Source organism: Schistocerca serialis, chromosome 5 (assembly GCF_023864345.2).
Source record: "Schistocerca serialis cubense isolate TAMUIC-IGC-003099 chromosome 5, iqSchSeri2.2, whole genome shotgun sequence".
NCBI classification, from domain to species: Eukaryota; Metazoa; Arthropoda; class Insecta; order Orthoptera; family Acrididae; genus Schistocerca; species Schistocerca serialis.
This window is the reverse complement of record NC_064642.1, coordinates 130,950,954-130,971,052: the sequence shown is the minus strand read 5'-3', so window position 1 is coordinate 130,971,052 and position 20,099 is coordinate 130,950,954. Positions and strand designations below refer to the sequence as shown.

Here is a 20,099-nt window from a genome sequence, read left to right as displayed (position 1 = left end):
AACTTTATTGACACATTCCTGGAGTCAGATACATCACATGATCACACTGACAGAACCACAGGCACATAGACACAGGCAACAGAGCATGCACAATGTCGGCACTAGTACAGTGTATATCCACCTTTCGCAGCAATGCAGGCTGCTATTCTCCCATGGAGACGATCGTAGAGATGCTGGATGTAGTCCTGTGGAACGGCTTGCCATGCCATTTCCACCTGGCGCCTCAGTTGGACCAGCGTTCGTGCTGGGCGTGCAGACCGCGTGAGACGACGCTTCATCCAGTCCCAAACATGCTCAATGGGGGACAGATCCGGAGATCTTGCTGGCCAGGGTAGTTGACTTACACCTTCTAGAGCACGTTGGGTGGCACGGGATACATGCGGACGTGCATTGTCCTGTTGGAACAGCAAGTTCCCTTGCTGGTCTAGGAATGGTAGAACGATGGGTTCGATGACGGTTTGGATGTACCGTGCACTATTCAGTGTCCCCTCGACGATCACCAGTGGTGTACGGCCAGTGTAGGAGATCGCTCCCCACACCATGATGCCGGATGTTGGCCCTGTGTGCCTCGGTCGTATGCAGTCCTGATTGTGGCGCTCACCTGCACGGCGCCAAACACGCATACGACCATCATTGGCACCAAGGCAGAAGCGACTCTCATCGCTGAAGACGACACGTCTCCATTCGTCCCTCCATTCACGCCTGTCGCGACACCACTGGAGGCGCACTGCACGATGTTGGGGCGTGAGCGGAAGACAGCCTAACGGTGTGCGGGACCGTAGCCCAGCTTCATGGAGACGGTTGCGAATGGTCCTCGCCGATACCCCAGGAGCAACAGTGTCCCTAATTTGCTGGGAAGTGGCGGTGCGGTCCCCTACGGCACTGCGTAGGATCCTACGGTCTTGGCGTGCATCCGTGCGTCGCTGCTGTCCGGTCCCAGGTCGACGGGCACGTGCACCTTCCGCCGACCACTGGCGACAACATCGATGTACTGTGGAAACCTCACGCCCCACGTGTTGAGCAATTCGGCGGTACGTCCACCCGGCCTCCCGCATGCCCACTATATGCCCTCGCTCAAAGTCCGTCAACTGCACATACGGTTCACGTCCACGCTGTCGCGGCATGCTACCAGTGTTAAAGACTGCGATGGAGCTCCGTATGCCACAGCAAACTGGCTGACACTGACGGCGGCGGTGCACAAATGCTGCGCAGCTAGCGCCATTCGACGGCCAACACCGCGGTTCCTGGTGTGTCCGCTGTGCCGTGCGTGTGATCATTGCTTGTACAGCCCTCTCGCAGCGTCCGGAGCAAGTATGGTCGGTCTGACACACCGGTGTCAATGTGTTCTTTTTTCCATTTCCAGGAGTGTACTTTAAACATAGGTTTGCCTTTCCTTACCCCAGCTTCTAAGAGAAGTCATAGGGTCAGTATCGCCTCGCATGTTACTACACTTATCCAGAATCCAAACAATCTTCCCCAAGGTTGGCTTCCACCAGTTTCTCCATTCTTCTATGCACAATTTGTATTATAATTTTTGCGACAATGATATATTAAACTAACAGCTGGGCAATATTCACAACTATCAGCACTTGCTTTCTTTGGAATTGGGGTTATTACATTCTGCCTGCCTCATACATCTTGCACACCAGGTGTAATAGTTTCGCCATGGTGTGCCTAATTGAATTGTAAGTCATGAAAATACTAGACAGGCAATGGTTTCTAATGTATTTTACAGCAGACAATTTCAACCGGTGTACTTTCTATTTTGTAAAGTCCTTAAAATTAAAATGTGTTACTTGATTTTCTGTGTTAGCAATCTTTATTTTAAATGTGTAGCCAAGATTCTGATTCCATTATTATGGTTTCCTTTCTTAATTTAGTGTACTTATTATGACAGTCTACATCAGGTGTGAGCAACCTTTGGTGGCCACGGGCGTGATTTGCATCCTTAATTAAGGAAGAGGGCCACCTTATTATATGATGCAACATCAGCACTCTTCGTGTGTAAAGTCCATCTGTGACATTAATGTTAATGAAATAATGCACTGATATGAATGTCACCTCTTTCCCTACACACCATACCAACAAATTATACCTCAAAACTTGTGTTTTTGAGTGTACATTGATTTTACTTTCACCTCATTTGTTACATCTACACTCTGCAAACCACTGTGAGGTACATGGTAGAGGGCACAGGAAGAATGATTGTTTGAATGCCTCTGTGTGTGCAGCAATTATTCTCATTTTATATTCATGATCCCTATGTGAGTGATACATAGGGGATTGTAATGTATTCCTAGTCATCATTTAAAGCCAGTTCTTGAAACTTTGTATACTGACTTTCTCAGGATAGTTTATATCTGTCTTCAGGTGTCTTTTAGTTCAGTTCCGTCAGTATCTCTGTGACACCTGTGACCATTCGTGCTGCCCTTCTGTGTATACGTTCCATATCTCTTGTCAGTCCTGCACATTTGAGCAATATTCTAGAAACTTGTCACACGGGTGATTTGCAAGTGATTTCCTTTGTAGACTGATTGTACCAATAAACCGAAGGCTACCACCTGCTTTACCCACAACTGAGCATATGTAATCATTCCATTTGATATCCCTTCTTCGTTGTCTTACAGTTAGCACTGTAACAGCTCATAATTTCCGAAACTGAATTCATAGATCTTCGTTTTATAGTATCGCAGAATAAGTACCCATAAAGTCTATTTCATATCCCTACAAAGTCCGATACCCAGGTATTTGTAGGATTTGGGCAATTCCAGCAGTAACCCATTGATATTATAGTCATAGGATACTTTTTTGTGAAGAGCACACAATTTTACGTTTCTCAGCATTTAAAGGAGGTCGGCAACCTTTGCACAACTTAGAAATCTTGTCTAGATCTGATTGAATGTTTATGCAGCTTCTTTTAGATAGTACTTTATTATAGATAACTGCATTATCTTCAAATTGTTCACAAGGTCATTAATATACAATATGAGCAGCAAGGGTCCAACACACTTCTCTGGGGCACACCTGAAGTTGCTTCTACATCTGACAAAGACTCTCCATCCAAGATAAAATGCTGCATCCTCACTTCCAGAAAGTCTGCAATCCAGTCACAAATTTCACATGATACCCCATATGATTGTACTTTTGACAATAAGTGTAGGTTGTGTTATCTTTCCTTTATGTGTCATTAAGATTTTTTCTTTATTTATGTTCTTCAGTAGCAATGTTAAAAACTTGGGTTACAAAATTCTGCAGCCAGTTTTTGTCTCCATGAACTTACTATTAGCTCAGAAAAAAATCAAGCCATTACTGTTGTGGTGATGACAAATGATGATCTACTAAATTGTGGTCCATTTTAATGTAAGTCTAGGAAACGAAGGTTGCTGCTGCTTTGGTCTATTTCAGAACATTTCCATATTTGAAATAAATGAATTGAAATTTTTTATTGCAAGCATCTTTGTCTGTATTCGGGAAAAACTAATCAACATAAAGGACAAAATAGTCTTTTCATTAAAATTAGAGAAGTTTGTAGCATTTGGGTGTGAAACTAACAACTAGTAGTAGCAGATGAAAAATTGTTTCGTACTCCTGGTACAGTAAATCAATTTTATTTTTGTGGGACCACCAACTACCAACCATTGTTTTTGTTTCTGTTTGGTTTCTATTTGGGAAGACAAACCCACATCTCATGCATAGTAAGAAATCAAGGTAAAGTATCAGTTGAATTCTCTTCAAAACATTTCAAACTTCACTTAAAAATTAGGTTTTACATTTTGTGTTGGTCAACGTCCAACAAATGTTGCACGCATATTGCACAAGGGTTTCACTTAGCTCATTTCTCACGAGAAATGTAACACAGTCTTTCTTATGAGTGAATTCCGCTCTCTCTCTCTCTCTCTCTCTCTCTCTCTCTCTCTGTGTGTGTGTGTGTGTGTGTGTGTGTGTGTGTGTGTGTGTGGGGGGGGGGGGGGGGGGGGGGATCGCCATTTTTTTTTTTTTTTTTTTTTTTTTTTTTTGTGCAAGCCAATGACTCAACAGTTCTGTTTGGTGAGTGGGTTCCTTTACTTTTAAATTATTTAATTTGTGTTATAACTTTCCATCCTATATTAAATTCAATTTGTTCTCGCTTTAAATAGTATTTTCTTCCACAGTTGGAGACAAGTGTGACCAGCAATCAGAAAGCAGATGTAAAAAATGATAATGACTGTATGCATTATATCTTATTGATGGCTGGTAAAATTAGTCATAATTTGAAGATAATTACTGAGACAAGTAAAGAAATGATTAATTTGGTTTCCAAGGTAATACATCATTTAAGCACATATTTTTCTGCTTTATGTTAATTATTTTGTTTAAATTTATTAGTAGAGGTTCAGCTTACTGTCCATGACCAAAATTGAAAAATGTAACCAAAGAATTAAATTTTTAACCAGTAGGGGTAAAAGTGCTGTGAAAGTAATATACTTAATGGAAAGGATGAAAGTATAGCGAACAACAGCATCAAGAAAAAGAAATATCTTGCTCTTTGACTAATATCCTTCACTAAAGATAGAAAAAGTGGGCAAATTCTCAAAGTTTTTGTACCATATTTTTCCTAGCATTGTTGTCCATTATTTCAGTACTCTTTTATTTGTATTGTGTCAGATTCATCTCACCAATTTCACTGAAAAAAAATTTTTCTTGTAAATTTTGTCTTTCACAGCTCGTGATTGTGCAGTTTGACACTGAAGATTCCCAAGACGGCATGCATTCATTTTGCATTTCTTATGTGGACATGTGGTGATTCGTACCATTTTGATTACATTACATATTAGATGACAGTTTAAGTACTCATGACACAGGATGTCAGACTACTTCAGTAGCTGTCATTCTTGAAATATTCGTGGCTTAGAGTATTCCATGAAGTTTCAGGATTGCAGCTGGATATCATAGACTTCATGCCTTGATATTTCGGCTGACAACCATTCCTTCAGGTGAATGTTTTGCAGTGGAGATTGCTAGTTCACATCGCTGCCTTTATACCAAAAATTGGCACGGAGATGCATACACAAAGGCAGCCACAACATGAGTGGCATCTGACAGGTTTTGTGCCCTCTTAGAATATTGCTTCATCTATGGTGCACAGGTGCATATGTAATGTGATATTACATGCACACTCATGGATGTAAACTTCAGATGTCAAAATTAACAAAAATTGTCAGTAGATGTGCGATGGGTCCCACAAAATTTTTTTTTTCTGCAGAAATTAAAGAAATCACTGGGCCCCATGCTCATCTAGTTGAAAGCTGGCATCACAATTAATAAGATCTCATGCAAAATGTGTTTCTATTTATTCCTTAATAATTGAGTCCCAGAAGGATCACACTGAGGCCAAAACTTCTGTGGCAGAATAATCTATGGAATGTTCTTTGGAGATGAAAGGCTATGGCTGGCTGACTGGGCTGCAAAATGCAAGCATGGCGATCATCTTCAACACATCTTTGATGCAGTGTGCACATTCTGTCAAATATATGCTTTGCCACGCTGGCAAGATATTCTGTAAATTCCTGCCTTCTGCAATTCCAGATCGTCCTTTGCTGAAGCGAGAAGTGCACAAGTCTTTGTAGGTGGGTGGAAGGTTACCTTGACGTGATGTTTCCTTAAGAGTCTGTCTAATTTCGACAAAATATTGCCAGCCTACAGAAGGAATGCCCTGGGCTCAAAATACTCCAGACACAACATGTACCTGGTGCACCAATGTTCTATGGACATCCATAGTTGTGCCCACAAGATCAAGAGGAGAAAGAGCAGTCCAAGTCCTTGGCATTCCTCCCGTTCATTCGCAGTATTTCATCAAAATTGGGTAGAATCTTAAGGAAACATCATTTTGGAACAATCTTCCGCCCACCTACAAAGATTTGTGCTCTTCTCAGTTCTGCAAAGGACAATCTGGGATAGTGGAAGGCTAGAATCTGCAGGATACCTTGGTAGTGTGGCAGAGTCTACATTGGACAGACAGTGGGCAAAAGGTACTTTGAACATGATCACCACACTCACCTTTCACAGCTCAGTAAGTCAGCTATAGCTGAGCATGGCATCGCCACAGACATTCCATAGGTTAGTCTGCTATGGAAATCTTATCCTTGATGAGATCCTTCTGGGATTCAATTATTAAGGAATCTGTGGAAGTACATTTAGCACAAGATCTTATTAATTGTGAGGTGGGTTTCAACTGGTTAAGGCGTGGGACCCAGTGATTTCTGAAATCAGGAAGAAAACATTTTATGACCACACATCTAGCATCAGTAATTTTTTATTAATTTTGACATTTGATTGTTAACACCTCAAGTGCACGTTCTGAAAGAAAGCACGCGTGTAGTATCACATAATGCAGGCACCTGCGCATCATAGATGGAGCATTCTGGAGGACTACGATTCAAACCCACATCCAGCCACACACATTTAGGTCTTCCATGATTTTCCTAAATCACTCCAGGCAAATGTCAGGATGGTTCCCTTGAAAGCGCACGGCCAATTTCCTTTCCCATCCTTGACACATCTGAGCTTGTGATCCATATCTAATGACTTCGATGTTGATGTGATGTTAAACCCAAACTCTACAGAGGTTGCTCATCTAGTGGCTACCTTTGTGCATGCATCTCTGTGCCTGGTTTTGGTATAAAGGCAGCAATGTGAACTAGCAATCTCCAGTGCAAAACACACACCTAAAGATGGCTGAATGTTTGTGACCCAAAATATCATGGCAAGAAATCAACATTATTTGGCTGCAATCCCGAAACTTCTTGGAATACTTCAACACAGGTAATTTATCACAAATAAAAGGTTATATTTCTATTAATGAGCAGATTAACATTAGCAAGATGTATAGTTTCTGGTACTGAACTGCAATATAAGATCTTTAAGGTAATTACAACCTTTTTTTGGATGATTGTCCGCTGTCCACTCAAAACTTTCCTTCACTAATGGCCCACATGTTGACATTTAAATCATTTTTCTTCATTGTGTCTCCTGTTTCTAACTGTGCTCATTTCTTATAAAATTATGGCCTCTGGAAGCTAGTTGTGTAGCTACAGTTTAGAACAGCCATGTGCCTGAAAAAGTGTTTTACTCTTTTTAATTAGGTACATCAGAGCACTGCTACCGTCACTGGCCTTCCTCATCTGTCAGTTGTTCAAACAAGGCTATTAAAGGATCCTGAAAAATATGCTAGTGAGTTGCAAGAAATCAAAAGATTGGCTTTAGTGATTGAAACATGGAAACAATGGCTTAAAAGGTCCACATTGTTTTGGGAATGGATGGTAAGATAAAGTTGATGACAGGTGTCTATTATTGTTTTAATCTTTCTAATGCCAGCTGCTCAACAAAGCTATATGTGTGTCATCCAGTGCTATCCCTCTTTTTCTCCCTTGGCAAAATCTCGTTTTTCAGGGGTTGGTCCTGTTGGAAGCGGGATGATCTGAAGCTGTGGAGAACTTGACACGTTATTTCCATAGCATCTCATGAAACCTCTCACAAAAAAGTTATCTTTAAGGCTCCAGTCCTAGTCCCATAAAGCAAGTCACAATGGCAGAAATTCAGTATATTGAGCCTGACATATTACAGATATATCTATTCTCTGAAAACCACTTGTCCCATGGACTAGTGGATGGCGGAGGGTACTCCCGTTCCATTCACATATGGATTGCAGGAAGACTGACTGCTCAAAGACCTCTGTGCATACTATAATGAGAGTAATCTTGTCTTCATGATATCTATGGGAGTGATACTTAGGGAGCAGTAATATAACGCTAGATTCCTCATATGAAGCTATTTCTTGAAACTTTGCAAGTAGGGTTTCAAGTGATAGTTTGCCATTTGTACTGCCTTTTTTTTTATGTTTCTTGTTAATCCTATGTGGTTTTGGTTCATACACTTGAGCAGCGACTATCTAGGATGGCTTCCACAAGTGTTCTGTAAGCAATCTTCTTGTAGACTGATTGTAGTTTCCTACTGGCCTGTCAGTGAACTGGTTCTGCCACCTGCCTTATGTTCAACAGAGTCCATATGTTCATCCCATTTCATATCTTATTTTTTCAGATTGTCACTCAGTTATTTGTATAAGTTGATAGATTCCAACTGTGGCTTATCAATGTTGTAGTCATAGATACTTTTCTCCCATTTTGTGAAGTGCACAATTTTAGATTTCTGAAAAAGTTACTAAGACATTTTGTCATTTATGGTTTTATGTTTGAGGGCGACTAACTTAAATTACTCACAAGAGGAGGTCCCTAGGGGCGCGATCAACTTTTTGAAGCAATCTATACAGTTTTGAAAGCTAGGGTCCCAGGTGTCGCACTCTGGAGCTGTTCATCAAAATGGATTCTCACTTGTAAGTTATCAACAATAATTTCATGTGACGCTCTAGAGCAGTTGTAATCAACCTGGTTCTTACTGCTTACCACTTGTGGGCATTGCAGTTTTAATAGTGGGCAGTAGGCAGTTGAGGGTTAAAGATATTTGCATTAGGTTTTAATAAAATTTTGAAAAAGTGTTTGGTAAGTAATTATTATTTTATACTTTAACTTGCTGCAACTCTGCTTTATAAATTTCATAACAGAGTTACTTCCCTACGTCATAAATCACCTTCATTGTGGAAGATGAACTAAGAGCCCAGGCACTTAGCCTTGCGTCGCCTTGCTCAGTCTGAACCCGAGTGCATATATGTGTATGCAGCTTGATATTCTGAACAAGAAAATCTAAAACAGTCATAGTCAACCTGGTCCTACTGCCCAGTACTGGGCGGTCCAGTTTTCATGGTGGGCGGCAGGCAGTATTAGCTGCTTTATAAATTTAAGGTACCTCCCTGCTGTATAAATTACCATTGCTGTGGAACTGGTGGATGTTTAAAAAAAATTACTACTAACAGAAATACAAAAGTGGGCAGTAAGTAAGTAAGTTTGACTGTCACTGCTCTAAAGCCTTAAAAATAAGCATTACACGGAGCAGCAGCGTAGCGTAGTGGTTAAGATATATTCCTAACATTTGAATTCTGTCAGTTGAAAATTAAGTAAGTAAGTAAGTTTGACTATCGCTGCTCTAAAGCCTTAAAAATAAGCATTACACGGAGCAGCAGCGTAGCGTAGTGGTTAAGATATATTCCTAACATTTGAATTCTGTCAGTTGAAAATTTGATATAAAATCTTCATTGAAATATTTTGGATCATTATTTTTTATTCAATTAGACAGTTTATTTCTAATACTTTGCTGCATTTTTAATTGTGGAGGCACACCTGCACAATCCGCCACTGTAGTGTTTGTAATGAGCGCCAGCGGTAGCCGGGCAAAGCAAGGACGCCACAGTCACCCATAGTCAGTGCCCTAGTTAACAAATGTGAACATGTTGGGCTGCTGCCAGCGTGGCCTCATCCACTTGCATCTTCTCTGCCATACGCAAATGTTCTCAAGTCAGACCTGATCCATGCTGGTGTGCATTCTGTTGTCAGTCTGTCTGGTCTTGGACAGTTAATAGTTGTGTGTTCATGTTTCTCTAAGCTTGTCGTTATTCAGTGTGCAGTTTGCAGCCAACGTGGTTGTCAATAAAGAGGGTGGATACAATAGCATTGGCAACAAGTATGTTTATCCTGTGCGTGTCTTTCGCGAATGAAATGGATCCGGCATTGGTTCAATTACTGTTACAACAACAACAACAACAACAGCAGCAGCAGCAGCAGTTAGATTGGAGTTGTCAGTTACTTACAAATTTGCTGAGAGCAGTATCCCCCTCTCCCCTCCCAGCCACTGCCACCGACACAAACACATGCCCACCTGCCCACTGCTCTCTCTGCTCCACAAATCATCGTTTGGTCAGTTATAGAAACCAGCCCATTCCTGTTCAGTGAGAGTTTCCCATAGACATTGAATATCATCTTGCATGAGGAGGATCACGTTTTTGGCAGTAGACAGTGTAACGTTGGAGAACATTTTTGGGTTCCAGATTCAAGATGCAGTCCATCCTGTTTCTGATAATTCTGTTCCAGGACCAGGATGACCTCTGCTTTGAGCCTGGTCCCTTGTTTTCACAAGGTGTACGGGCGGCAGAGGATTTTGGGATATGTATCACCCATAAACCAACGGCCATTCCTAAATTTTGTTGTACTTGGCCTCTCCCATTTGCCCTGAGATCGGCAGTCAAAGAAGAATTTGATAGGTTGCAGGTCCTGGGTATCACTGAATTGATACCCCTCTAGCCAATGGGCTACCATAGGTTGTCATTCACAAACCATCAGGGGTACTACGTTTGGGTGGAGATTTCAAATACACAATTAATGCTCCATCGCTAATGGATTCTTATCTGATTATGTAGACTGACAAAATCCTTGGAAGCTGGCGGGCGGCGATGTAATTGATTTGGTGGAGGAATGTCTACAGCTTCGTCTGGATTCTGCTTCCCAACAGACAAGGGTTATCGACACCCCTTCGATTTGTACAGTTACACATTGCTTGCCTTTGGGCATCACATGACCCCCGCTCTTTTTCAGTGATTCTTAGAACAGTTTGTTGTACAAACTGTGTAACCTGTGGCTGGCTCTCTCTCTCTCTCTCTCTCTCTCTCTCTCTCTCTCTCTCTCTCTCTCTCTCTCTCTCTCTCTAAGGCAAAGGTAGAACATGTGAGCCATCTTCTTTCAAAGGATGATGTCTGTCCTATGCGGCAGCCACGAAACCTGAAGGATCTGCCAGCAGTTTTGAGGAAAGTCACTTACTACACAAAATTAAATGTGATGTATGTCATTCACGTCTTAAAAAATTGAAGAATATAGGTGTTCCCTTTGTTTAGTCAGCAGACAGTGACAAGACATTCAGTCATAGAAAGACGTTGCTAATGTCTCAATATCGTTACACCAGGTAGACAGCTGGTTCTTGTTGCTGACGCATCCTAGCACAGACTTGGTTAGGTTTCGTGTCACAGGGAGCCAATGGATCTGAACAATCTCTGGCATATGCTTCAAAGACATTGGTGACAACTCAATGCAGTTAGTTGCAAGTAGAAAAGGAAGCATTGTTTATTATCTATGTGGCCAACAAGTTGCACATTTTCCTTTATGGAAGCAAATCCCATCTTGTCATCGACCATACACAACTTGTGGCACTTCTCATCTTTCTGACAGGACTCTACAAATATTTCACCTGTGGGGTATATTTTTAAGTAAGTTGTCTGTACAAGATTCATTATCATCCCACTGCACTTCATGCCAATGCAGTCGCACTTGCCCATTGGTCCTGACCCAGAACACAGTAAAATGGAAGTTGTGTGTTTCCAAATCAACGATCACGCGCAGCAGGTGTTGGATAGGCTCATGGTCACAGTAAAGTGCATAGAGAAGGTCACCTGGCAAATCCAGTGCTCTGCCAAGTGTCTCATTTTGTGTCGAAACTTGACCTAGGGGCTGCCGCTAAGGAATTAGGCCAGCTCCGCAATTTTTTCCTTCTTCGTAATCGTATGGCAGTGGTTGATGTAACACTCTACCTTAGTACAGATTTGGATGTAGTCTGCATTGTCGTCCTGTCGGTCCTGTAGTCCTGAATCCTTGCACTTCTCCAGTGTGGCCACTAGGACATATCTCGCAAGAAGATGCTAACATAGCATTTTTTCTACTAGAATCTGGTGCAAACAGTGTGTTGAGTGTGAAGTAGACGCCGTGTGCACCTGCCCCCACTCACTCACTCCCTCCCTACACACACACACACACACACACACACACACACTTACTTACTTACTTACTTACTTACTTTTGCTCTGTGTCCCACTGCATATTACCCATGGGATAGCATCCACGTTGATTTTGTGGGTCGTTTCGGTCATTCCATGTAGTTAGTAGTGATGGATGCACTGTCAAATTGCCCGAATATCATATACATGCAGTCCACTTTGGCAGATGGTACTGTGTGGGCTCCAACACAGATTTTTACGACCAAAGTATTGCCACTGATGATAATCTCCAACAATGGACCACAGTTTGTCTCAGTGTTGTTCCACTATTTCTCCATCCAGAAAGGTAATACTCACTTCACATCTGCACTATTTCACCCCCAATCAAATGGTGTGGCGGAACAAATGTTGCGTACATTTAAGATGCGGTTGGCAAAGTGTTTGGCAGACTTGTCTGCTGATACAGCATTGCCTCTGTTGCTAAGCAACTACAGGACCACCCCGCTGAATGGCTGCAGCACAACGGAGGTTCTATGTTGCCACAACCCTGATTGCTGTTAACTTGCTTTGTCCTGCGCCACAGCCTGTGGCAAGGCCGTGCCTTTCACGATATAGTGTTGGTGGTCCAATCAAAGTATGCTCCTTGATTCGGCAGCAGCCAGAATGAGTGCCAGCTACAGTTCAGGAGACACATGGCCGGCGAATGTTCACTGTGGACATCGGTGGGGCATCACTCTCCTGCTGTTGGAATCAGCAAGACCTTCGGTGAGGCAACAACCCACCATAGCCACAGTGGATGCTGTTAGAGGGTCGGCCTGCAGGCGCCATTGTTTCCTAGGGGATGGGCGCCTTCCGTGGGTGTACCAGTGGGCATCAAGATGGAGCTGCTGCCTGGACGCTGACCACTTATCGGAGTGCTAGGCAATCATTCCCCTATTGTCACTGTCCCTATCTCTGACTGCTGCACGGTGCACAGAGCCCCCATGCTTGGGGGCATTACTATGGTCAGTGCACCATCGTTTGGACCAGTTCAGTCCATACACTCTACCTGGCTGGCGACAGCTGACGGCCAATTCTTGCAGGGGTGATGCCTCTTCGGATGCTAACGAGCCAATGGAAGCTAAGGCTGTGGCCTTTCAGCTGTCATTGCCACATCTGGTGGTTTCCTTGTCTGTGCTGGCCTCTGCCAGCACCAGTCTGCCCAGCATAGTCCTCCTTTTTTGCGCGCTGATGCCTGTGGCACCAGCTCCGCGGAAGAGGGGAGGGACAAGATACTGTGCCTTTAGAATCTGCCACCACAGCATTTGTTTCTGGTGTCAGTGGCAGCTGAGTGAAGCTGGTGCCCCACCATCGCCTGCAGCCAACACCCCGGCTGGCACATACGAACACATTGGGCCATTGCAAGTGGGGTCTCAATCAGTTGCATCTTCTCTAGTCAGACCAACTCTGTGCCAGTGTGCATTCAGCTGTCAGTGATAGGACTCTGTACTTGGACAGTTAATAGTTGTATTAATGTTTCTCCAACACTCATTATTTAGCAAGCAGTTATCAGCCCACGTAATTTTTGTGTATGTAGTGGTTGCCAATAGTTGTGTAGATACAGCATTAATCATCATATTGACATTTCCTCTCATTTTTTCACTTGGAATCCTCACGCATGTGATTTCACTTATTTCTATGTACCTATCATAATATTTAAATACCTGATAATAGTATTCCGCTGGTTAAAAAACAAAAGACAAAATAATCCACTTTTATTGGCTGTGTAGTGGTGCTAAAAATGTATGTCATTAGATGTGTACTTTTTGTGTCTGCTAACATTACACAAACATTTAAAGCTAATCCTTGTTGCACTACGGGCAAAATAATGCAGATGAAGAGTAAACGAAAGAAGGGATTAGGAATAAAATTCGAACAAAATGAAGAATTAGAAAGAGACTGCAGATACATCGATGAAAATATAAAATGATAAAACAGAAGAAATTAAATTTAATAAATAGAAACATTGTGCATGTTATTTTAAAGATCCTAAACAAAAGAGGAATGACAAGAATAAAAGATTGGAGCAAATAAAAAAGTCAATAAGATGATTAAAATTATGCAGTAAAGGATGAGAAATTAAAAATTGCATGTACACCAATTAATTGAAGAAAAATAATGATCCATCATATTGATAAAGATTTAAAACTTACGGGATTTGAACCCACAATATTAAACACATTGGGGATGCATCTTTACCACAACATTATGCTGCCACTGTATGTAACACTATTAATTTTAAGGCTCTGGAGAGTCATGCAACGTTATCGTTGATTACTTGCAAATGAGGGCCCATAATGATGAATGGTTTTTGGTAAACAATGGACTCATTTTGTTGTAGCTTTACATATCAGTTGAATTACTCTTTCATTCTTTTGCGCGAAACAAGTATATGGGAGCAACAAAGGGAAACAGTCGACACAATCTGTTGGTGTTTTGCACATTGCCTGAGTTATTTATTTATTTAAAATGAAACCAGTCCTCAGTTTTTCTGTCAGTTGAAGCATGTATTCATTCATTCAGCTGAAACCACTGTTTAGTGGTTTAATTGACTGAGTTATCCAATTATTCTTCCGAGTGAAACAATTCTGTATTATTTTGATTAGAAGTAGTAGAGCAGTGGTATATAATACAAACAGGGGTACACATACTCCCAGAGTGTATCCCCACTCCCAGCTGTGAGCGAAAACATGTCAGTGGATATGCCAAAGTTAAAATGAGCAGTATACATGTTCATTTAATTATGTACTGAAAAACAATGACTTTATCACCATTTAAAACTAATAAATGGATTGCTGTGCATTGAATTGTTCCAAGTGCAACTAAAACAACATTAATAAATCTTCTTTGGCAGTACAAAGTTGAGCGAGCATAAAGTTCTCCTAGAGGTACAAGAAGAAGAATGGAACATTGTCAAATTTTTGCGACTGTTTGGATTCCATTTTATTGAATCAAAATTAAAGTAATCTAGCAGCCTCTGAGATTGCTTGTGCCTGCATCCCGCTGCTGCCAGGGCAGGGCAGCAGGCAGCAGGAGGAGGTAGCCCGTCTCTGCTAGCGCAGGTCCAACAGTAGGAGGAGGAGGAGGAGGAGGAGGAGGCGGCTATGCGGCAGCACCATGTGGCTGACCCAACATCCGTTGCCTCCCATGGAAAAGAGTGAAAAAGTATGGAAGTGAAATCACTAGCCCTGAGACCAAGTGAAAGCATTCATTTAACTGAAGTAACCAACAGAAGATACTTGTCCGTCAGTTGTCTCACATTAAGTGAAATCATTCAAACGTGGAGAGCCCCAGTCACCCAACCCTCCCTCCCAGACAGTTCCAGCAGATCTTAAACTTTTTTTTCTGTATAAGAATGTATGTGGTGACTTCAATACGAATTTTGTATATGATGGTGCAAGAAAAAGGATGTTGGTAGATCCCCTATGTTCATATGATCTGATGCAGACACTGTGTTTCAACTACAGTGCAAGGGAACAGTAGCACAGCCATAGACAATACTCTTATTCATTCTTCATTACTAGATGGGCATTCTGTTGGTAAAGGAGTGAATGGCCTTTCAGACCATGATTCATAAATTTTAACACTAAAAGGCGTTTGTACTCAAACAAATGTCACATATAATTACAAACTATGTAGGAAAGTTAATCCAACAGCAACAGAGTGTTTTAAACCTTGTCAAGGAACAAGAGTGGCAGGATGTTTATAGTGCTGATAACAGATGATAAATATAATGCTTTCCTCAACACATTTCCCATTCTCTTTGAGTTGTTTTCCATTAGAATAGTCTAAACGGGGTACTAGCAGTAGTAGGCAGCTTGAATCACTGACTAGTCAGATAAGGACATCATGCAGATCAAAGCGGGAATTATAAAAATGTTAGAAGTAGTCACAATCAAGCTACTGTATCCCATTACAAACAGTATTGTAAGGTGCTTAAAAATGTTATTAGGAAGGCAAAGAGTATGTGGTATGCAAATAGAATACCTAATTCACAGAATAAAATTAAAACTATATGGTCAGTTGTGAAGGAAGTGTTTGGTCAGCAGCACAAGGTCAAAGATACAAAGTCAGTTCATAGTAAGAATATTTCTGTTACTGATAAATCAGATATATGTACAATATTTAACAATCATTTTCTGAGCATTGCTGGTGAGTTAAATAAAAATTTAGTTTCTGCAGGCAATCTTAACTTTCTTGGCAAATGCCTTTCCGAGATTGATGTCTGACATACTCCTCTGTGATACACACAAGGGGGAGACTGAGTCAATAATTAAATCACTGAAGACTAATGACTCTCATAGTTATGATGGAGTGCCTAGCAGAATATTAAAGTACTGTGCTGCACATGTTAGCCCTGTAGCCATATTTGTAATTTTTCCTTCAGGAATGGTCAGTTTCCTGAATGATTAAAGTTCTCAGTAGTAAAGCCGCTTTATAAAAAGAGATAATGTAGATAATTTTAGACCTATTTCTATGCCATCAGTGTTTGCTGAAGTTATTGAAAAGGCTGTGCATGTAAGGATAATTGATCATTTTATATCACACAATTTGCTACCAAATGTACAGTTCGGCTTTAGAAGTCTCTTAACAATTGAAAATGCTATATTCTCTTTTCTCTGTGAGGTACTGGATGGGTTAAACAAAAGGTTTCGAAAGCTAGGTGTTTGATTGTGTTGATCACAAAATATTGCTCCAGAAGTTGGACCATTAGGGAATGGGGGGAGTAGCTCACAATTGGATCACCACTTACTTTAGCAACAGACAGCAAAAGGCCATTATTCACAATGTTTAGAATGGCTGTGATGTGGGGTCTGAGTGAGGTACGGTCAAGTGCGGGGTGCCCCAGGGATCAGTGTTGGGGCCACTCCTGTTCCTTATTTATATAAATGATATACCCTCTAGTATTGCAGGTAACTCTAAAATATTTCTGTTTGCTGATGACAGTAGCTTGGTAGTAAAGGATGTTGTGTGCAACATTGGCTCGGTTTCAAATAGAGCAGTTCATGACCTATGTTCATGGCTTGCGGAAAACAAACTAATGCTAAATCACAATAAGACTCAGTTTTTACAGTTTCTAACACACAGTTCAGCAAAACCTGACATTTTAATTTCACAGAATGGGCATATAATTAGTGAAACTGAACAGTTCAAATTTCTGGGTGTTCAGATAGATAGTAAACTGTCGCAGGAAGCCCATGTTCAGGATATTGTTCAAAGACTTAATGCTGCCATTTTTACTATTCGAAGGGATCTGAAGTGAGTGATCATTTGACATGAAAATTAGTCTACTTTGCTTATTTTCATATGGTATTATATTTTGGAGTAACTCTTCGCATTCTAAAAGGATGTTTTTGTCTCAGAAATGGGCAGTTCAGGCAATAAGTGGTGTAAGTTCATGAACCTCTTGTTGACCCCTGTTCACGAGTTTGGGTATTTTGACATTGGCCTCTCAATATATATAATCCTTATTCCCAAGAATAAGCAGCTTTCACTTGGTCAATACTCGGCAGAAATCAAACCTGCATTTGCATTGCACTTCCTTAACTCTTGTGCAAAAAGGTGTGCAGTATACTGCTGCATCCATTTTCAGTAAGCTACCACTCGAATTCAAAAATCTTAGCAGCAATCCACACACTTTCAAATCTAAACTGAAGAGTTTCCTCATGGGTCACTCCTATTCTGTCAAGGAGTTCCTTGAAAAATTAAGCTGATTCTTGTTGTATTGTTGATTGCGTTTACTTGAGCTTATGGACTGACTTTTTTTGGGTTCATAAACATTTTATTTTTATCTGTTATTACTTTTATGTTGTAATTTCATGTACTGACACGTTCCATGACCTTTGAAATTTGCTCCTTTGTTTGGTCTTATAGAACCTGCCGTGTAAATAAATAAATTTGTGATACAGGTTTGTTTCAGTAGGGACTTCAGGCCAACACAAAACACCTTGATGACATATAAAAAACACCGTTCTCCATAATAAATTTTTCATGCTGTAATGGAGTGTGTGTTGATGCGAAACTACCTGGCAGATGAAAACTGTATGCCGGACCAGGACGCGAACCCAGGACCTTAGCCTATCGTGGACATTGTAAAGCTGAAGGCCAGGTCATGAGTTATGCTGGATGACTACCTTATCTCTTACATTCTAGACTTAGCGAAAGTTGTTCTGCAAAACTAGTGGGACTAGCATGTGCTGCCTTATGAGTCTCTGTCATGCAATAGAAACAGTATCCCAACAGCTCCCATGTAACGTCTTGAGCGTATATACCCGTCAGGCAGCTAATGATTTTCTCTTGTTTGGTGATAGTTCTTTTCAATTGACACTTCCTTTTTCAGTTGATTGCTGGGCATTATTATCCTTGCAGATATAGGTGACACATTTGTAAAAATATTTTGCTGGTTATTGCTTCTCCAATTTCTGTTAATTCTATACACTTTCTGTTGAAACAATATTGGATTTTGAATACATAGTAAATACACTGCACCCATAATACCATTAGACCTGCATCTGTAACTTATAAAGTCAATCACAGTCTCTTGGAGGTGACTGCCTAGCAGCAGTGTGACTCCACACCAACTACCCATGAGCCGCTTGGCTGCAAAAGATTCAGACTAAAAAGCTGAAGACAGAAAACTATTTAGTGGACATCAAAGCTTTCGTGTAGTGTTAGAGCAAACTGCAGTCTTGCTTCTCAGGAAAAGTTTCAATTTGTTGGTTCCAGCAGTACGAAAAGGATAAATTTCTACTTACCACATAAAGGAGGTGTTGAGTGTAGAGAGGCAAAGTGAATAAGACTGCTAATTATTATTCAGCTATCGGGCTAAGTCCTACATCAGACAGACAACAAAAGCACGTTGACTCTAGTAGAAATTGCATACATGTGGCCACTGTTTCCAGGTGTTAAGGCCTAACTGCTTTTGTGTCTTAGGTGAATAGTGATCTTTGACGGATTCTGTATTAGGGGTATGGGAGAGCCATGGGTGGGGAGGGGGAGGAATATAGGGGTGAGGGTGGCAGAAGCATGGGGAAGCTATGCTGGGAGGGAGGGGAAGCAAGGGGGAGAGGAAAAAAGTAGTTGTGGGGAAATGAGCATGGAGGTGCAGTAGCAGGATAGAAGATAGGTCTGGAATGGGGGCAGGCCCGGGGGTCGGTTGGTGGATTTCATGGATTATTTGTTTCTAAAATCAGGTTATAGGCTACACACAAATGGTTTTGTTTTTGTTCTCCTTCAATCTGCAATGAATATTAGGTAGCAGATGGGCACACTGAAAACTGCACTACATTTCAAGTTTTCATTCTTGTATTGTTGTGCAGCAAAAGAGCACAAATTTGCTTTCCCAGGCCTGAAAATATATCAGTGTGTCTGTCTATTCATAGGCAAGTGCAAAAAGTGTATTGTTGTACATTTTCTTTTCTTATAACTAGTTGTTGTTTGGTATAGTCTTTTTACTCTTGAATTTCTGTGAAACTGTATAAATCTTTGCTGATGCTGGGAAACCTGCTGCTTGAGCAGTGTGTCCCTTTGACAGTTTGTTAGTCTCAATAGCAAGCAACAAAATCTGCACCCACACCTGTCAAAGATAACTAATGTAGATTCTGAAATATCCTGGAAGAAATATGAGAACATTACCTCAGTTTCAAACCAAGAAACTTGAAAATTGGACAACAATCTTTGCAGTATTAGTACTATGCGGCTGAACTCTCATGATTTGAACTGCACTACCAATGTGCTTGCCTATCAGCTCATTTTAAGCACAGGTGTCCATTAGATTTAAAAATCTTCATTATTGTCCTAATACATTTTAGTAGTTATTTATAGTGTACAAAAGCTGTGGATTATTTCATTTGTGTTACTGGTGAAAACTGCCCCTAAGCTTCGTGCTTCATAATTTGTATACTGATCAGCCAGAACATTATAACCAATGACATACTATTGATATAAACCTGTCTAAGTGAGGAGTGGCTGCTAATCAGAAGCTTGCCTGTTGCATATAGTATCAGTGAGTGTGCCGTCTGTGTGTAGGATGGGACAGGTGTTTGTCCAAGGGCAGATTGTACTGTCCCGGAGGCTGTGCACAAGCATTTCAAAAACTGCATGACTTGTCGGGCGTTCGAGGAGTGCTGTGGTGAAACCTCTTCCAGACATCATGGGGTTGGTTACCAATGTCTGACGTAAGCTGGGCAACTTGGTAAAACAGACAGATGGCGAATTGTGGTGGCCCTAACATCAGACTTTAATGGTGGGTAGAATACAAGTGTGTCTGAACACAAAATGCACTGAAGACTTCAAACGCTGGGCCTCCACACTCAACGATCGATAGGTGTATGAGTGCTAATACCACAACGTGGCAACTACGACTGCAATGGGC

At 41.2% G+C, this 20,099-nt stretch overlaps 1 protein-coding gene across 3 annotated transcripts in view; it reads left to right on the top strand.

Annotated features, from left to right (window-relative positions):
• LOC126481032 (tubulin epsilon and delta complex protein 1-like) overlaps positions 1-20,099 on the top strand; it is a 125,192-nt gene that overhangs the window by 103,667 nt on the left and 1,426 nt on the right. For 2 of the 3 annotated variants that reach the window (XM_050104509.1, XM_050104511.1), the window contains 2 exons: positions 4,152-4,301; positions 7,122-7,298. In XM_050104509.1, the coding sequence (XP_049960466.1) occupies positions 4,152-4,301; positions 7,122-7,298 (327 nt within the window). The remainder of the gene's footprint in view (positions 1-4,151; positions 4,302-7,121; positions 7,299-20,099) is intronic. The other variant, XM_050104510.1, reaches the window with a different exon arrangement.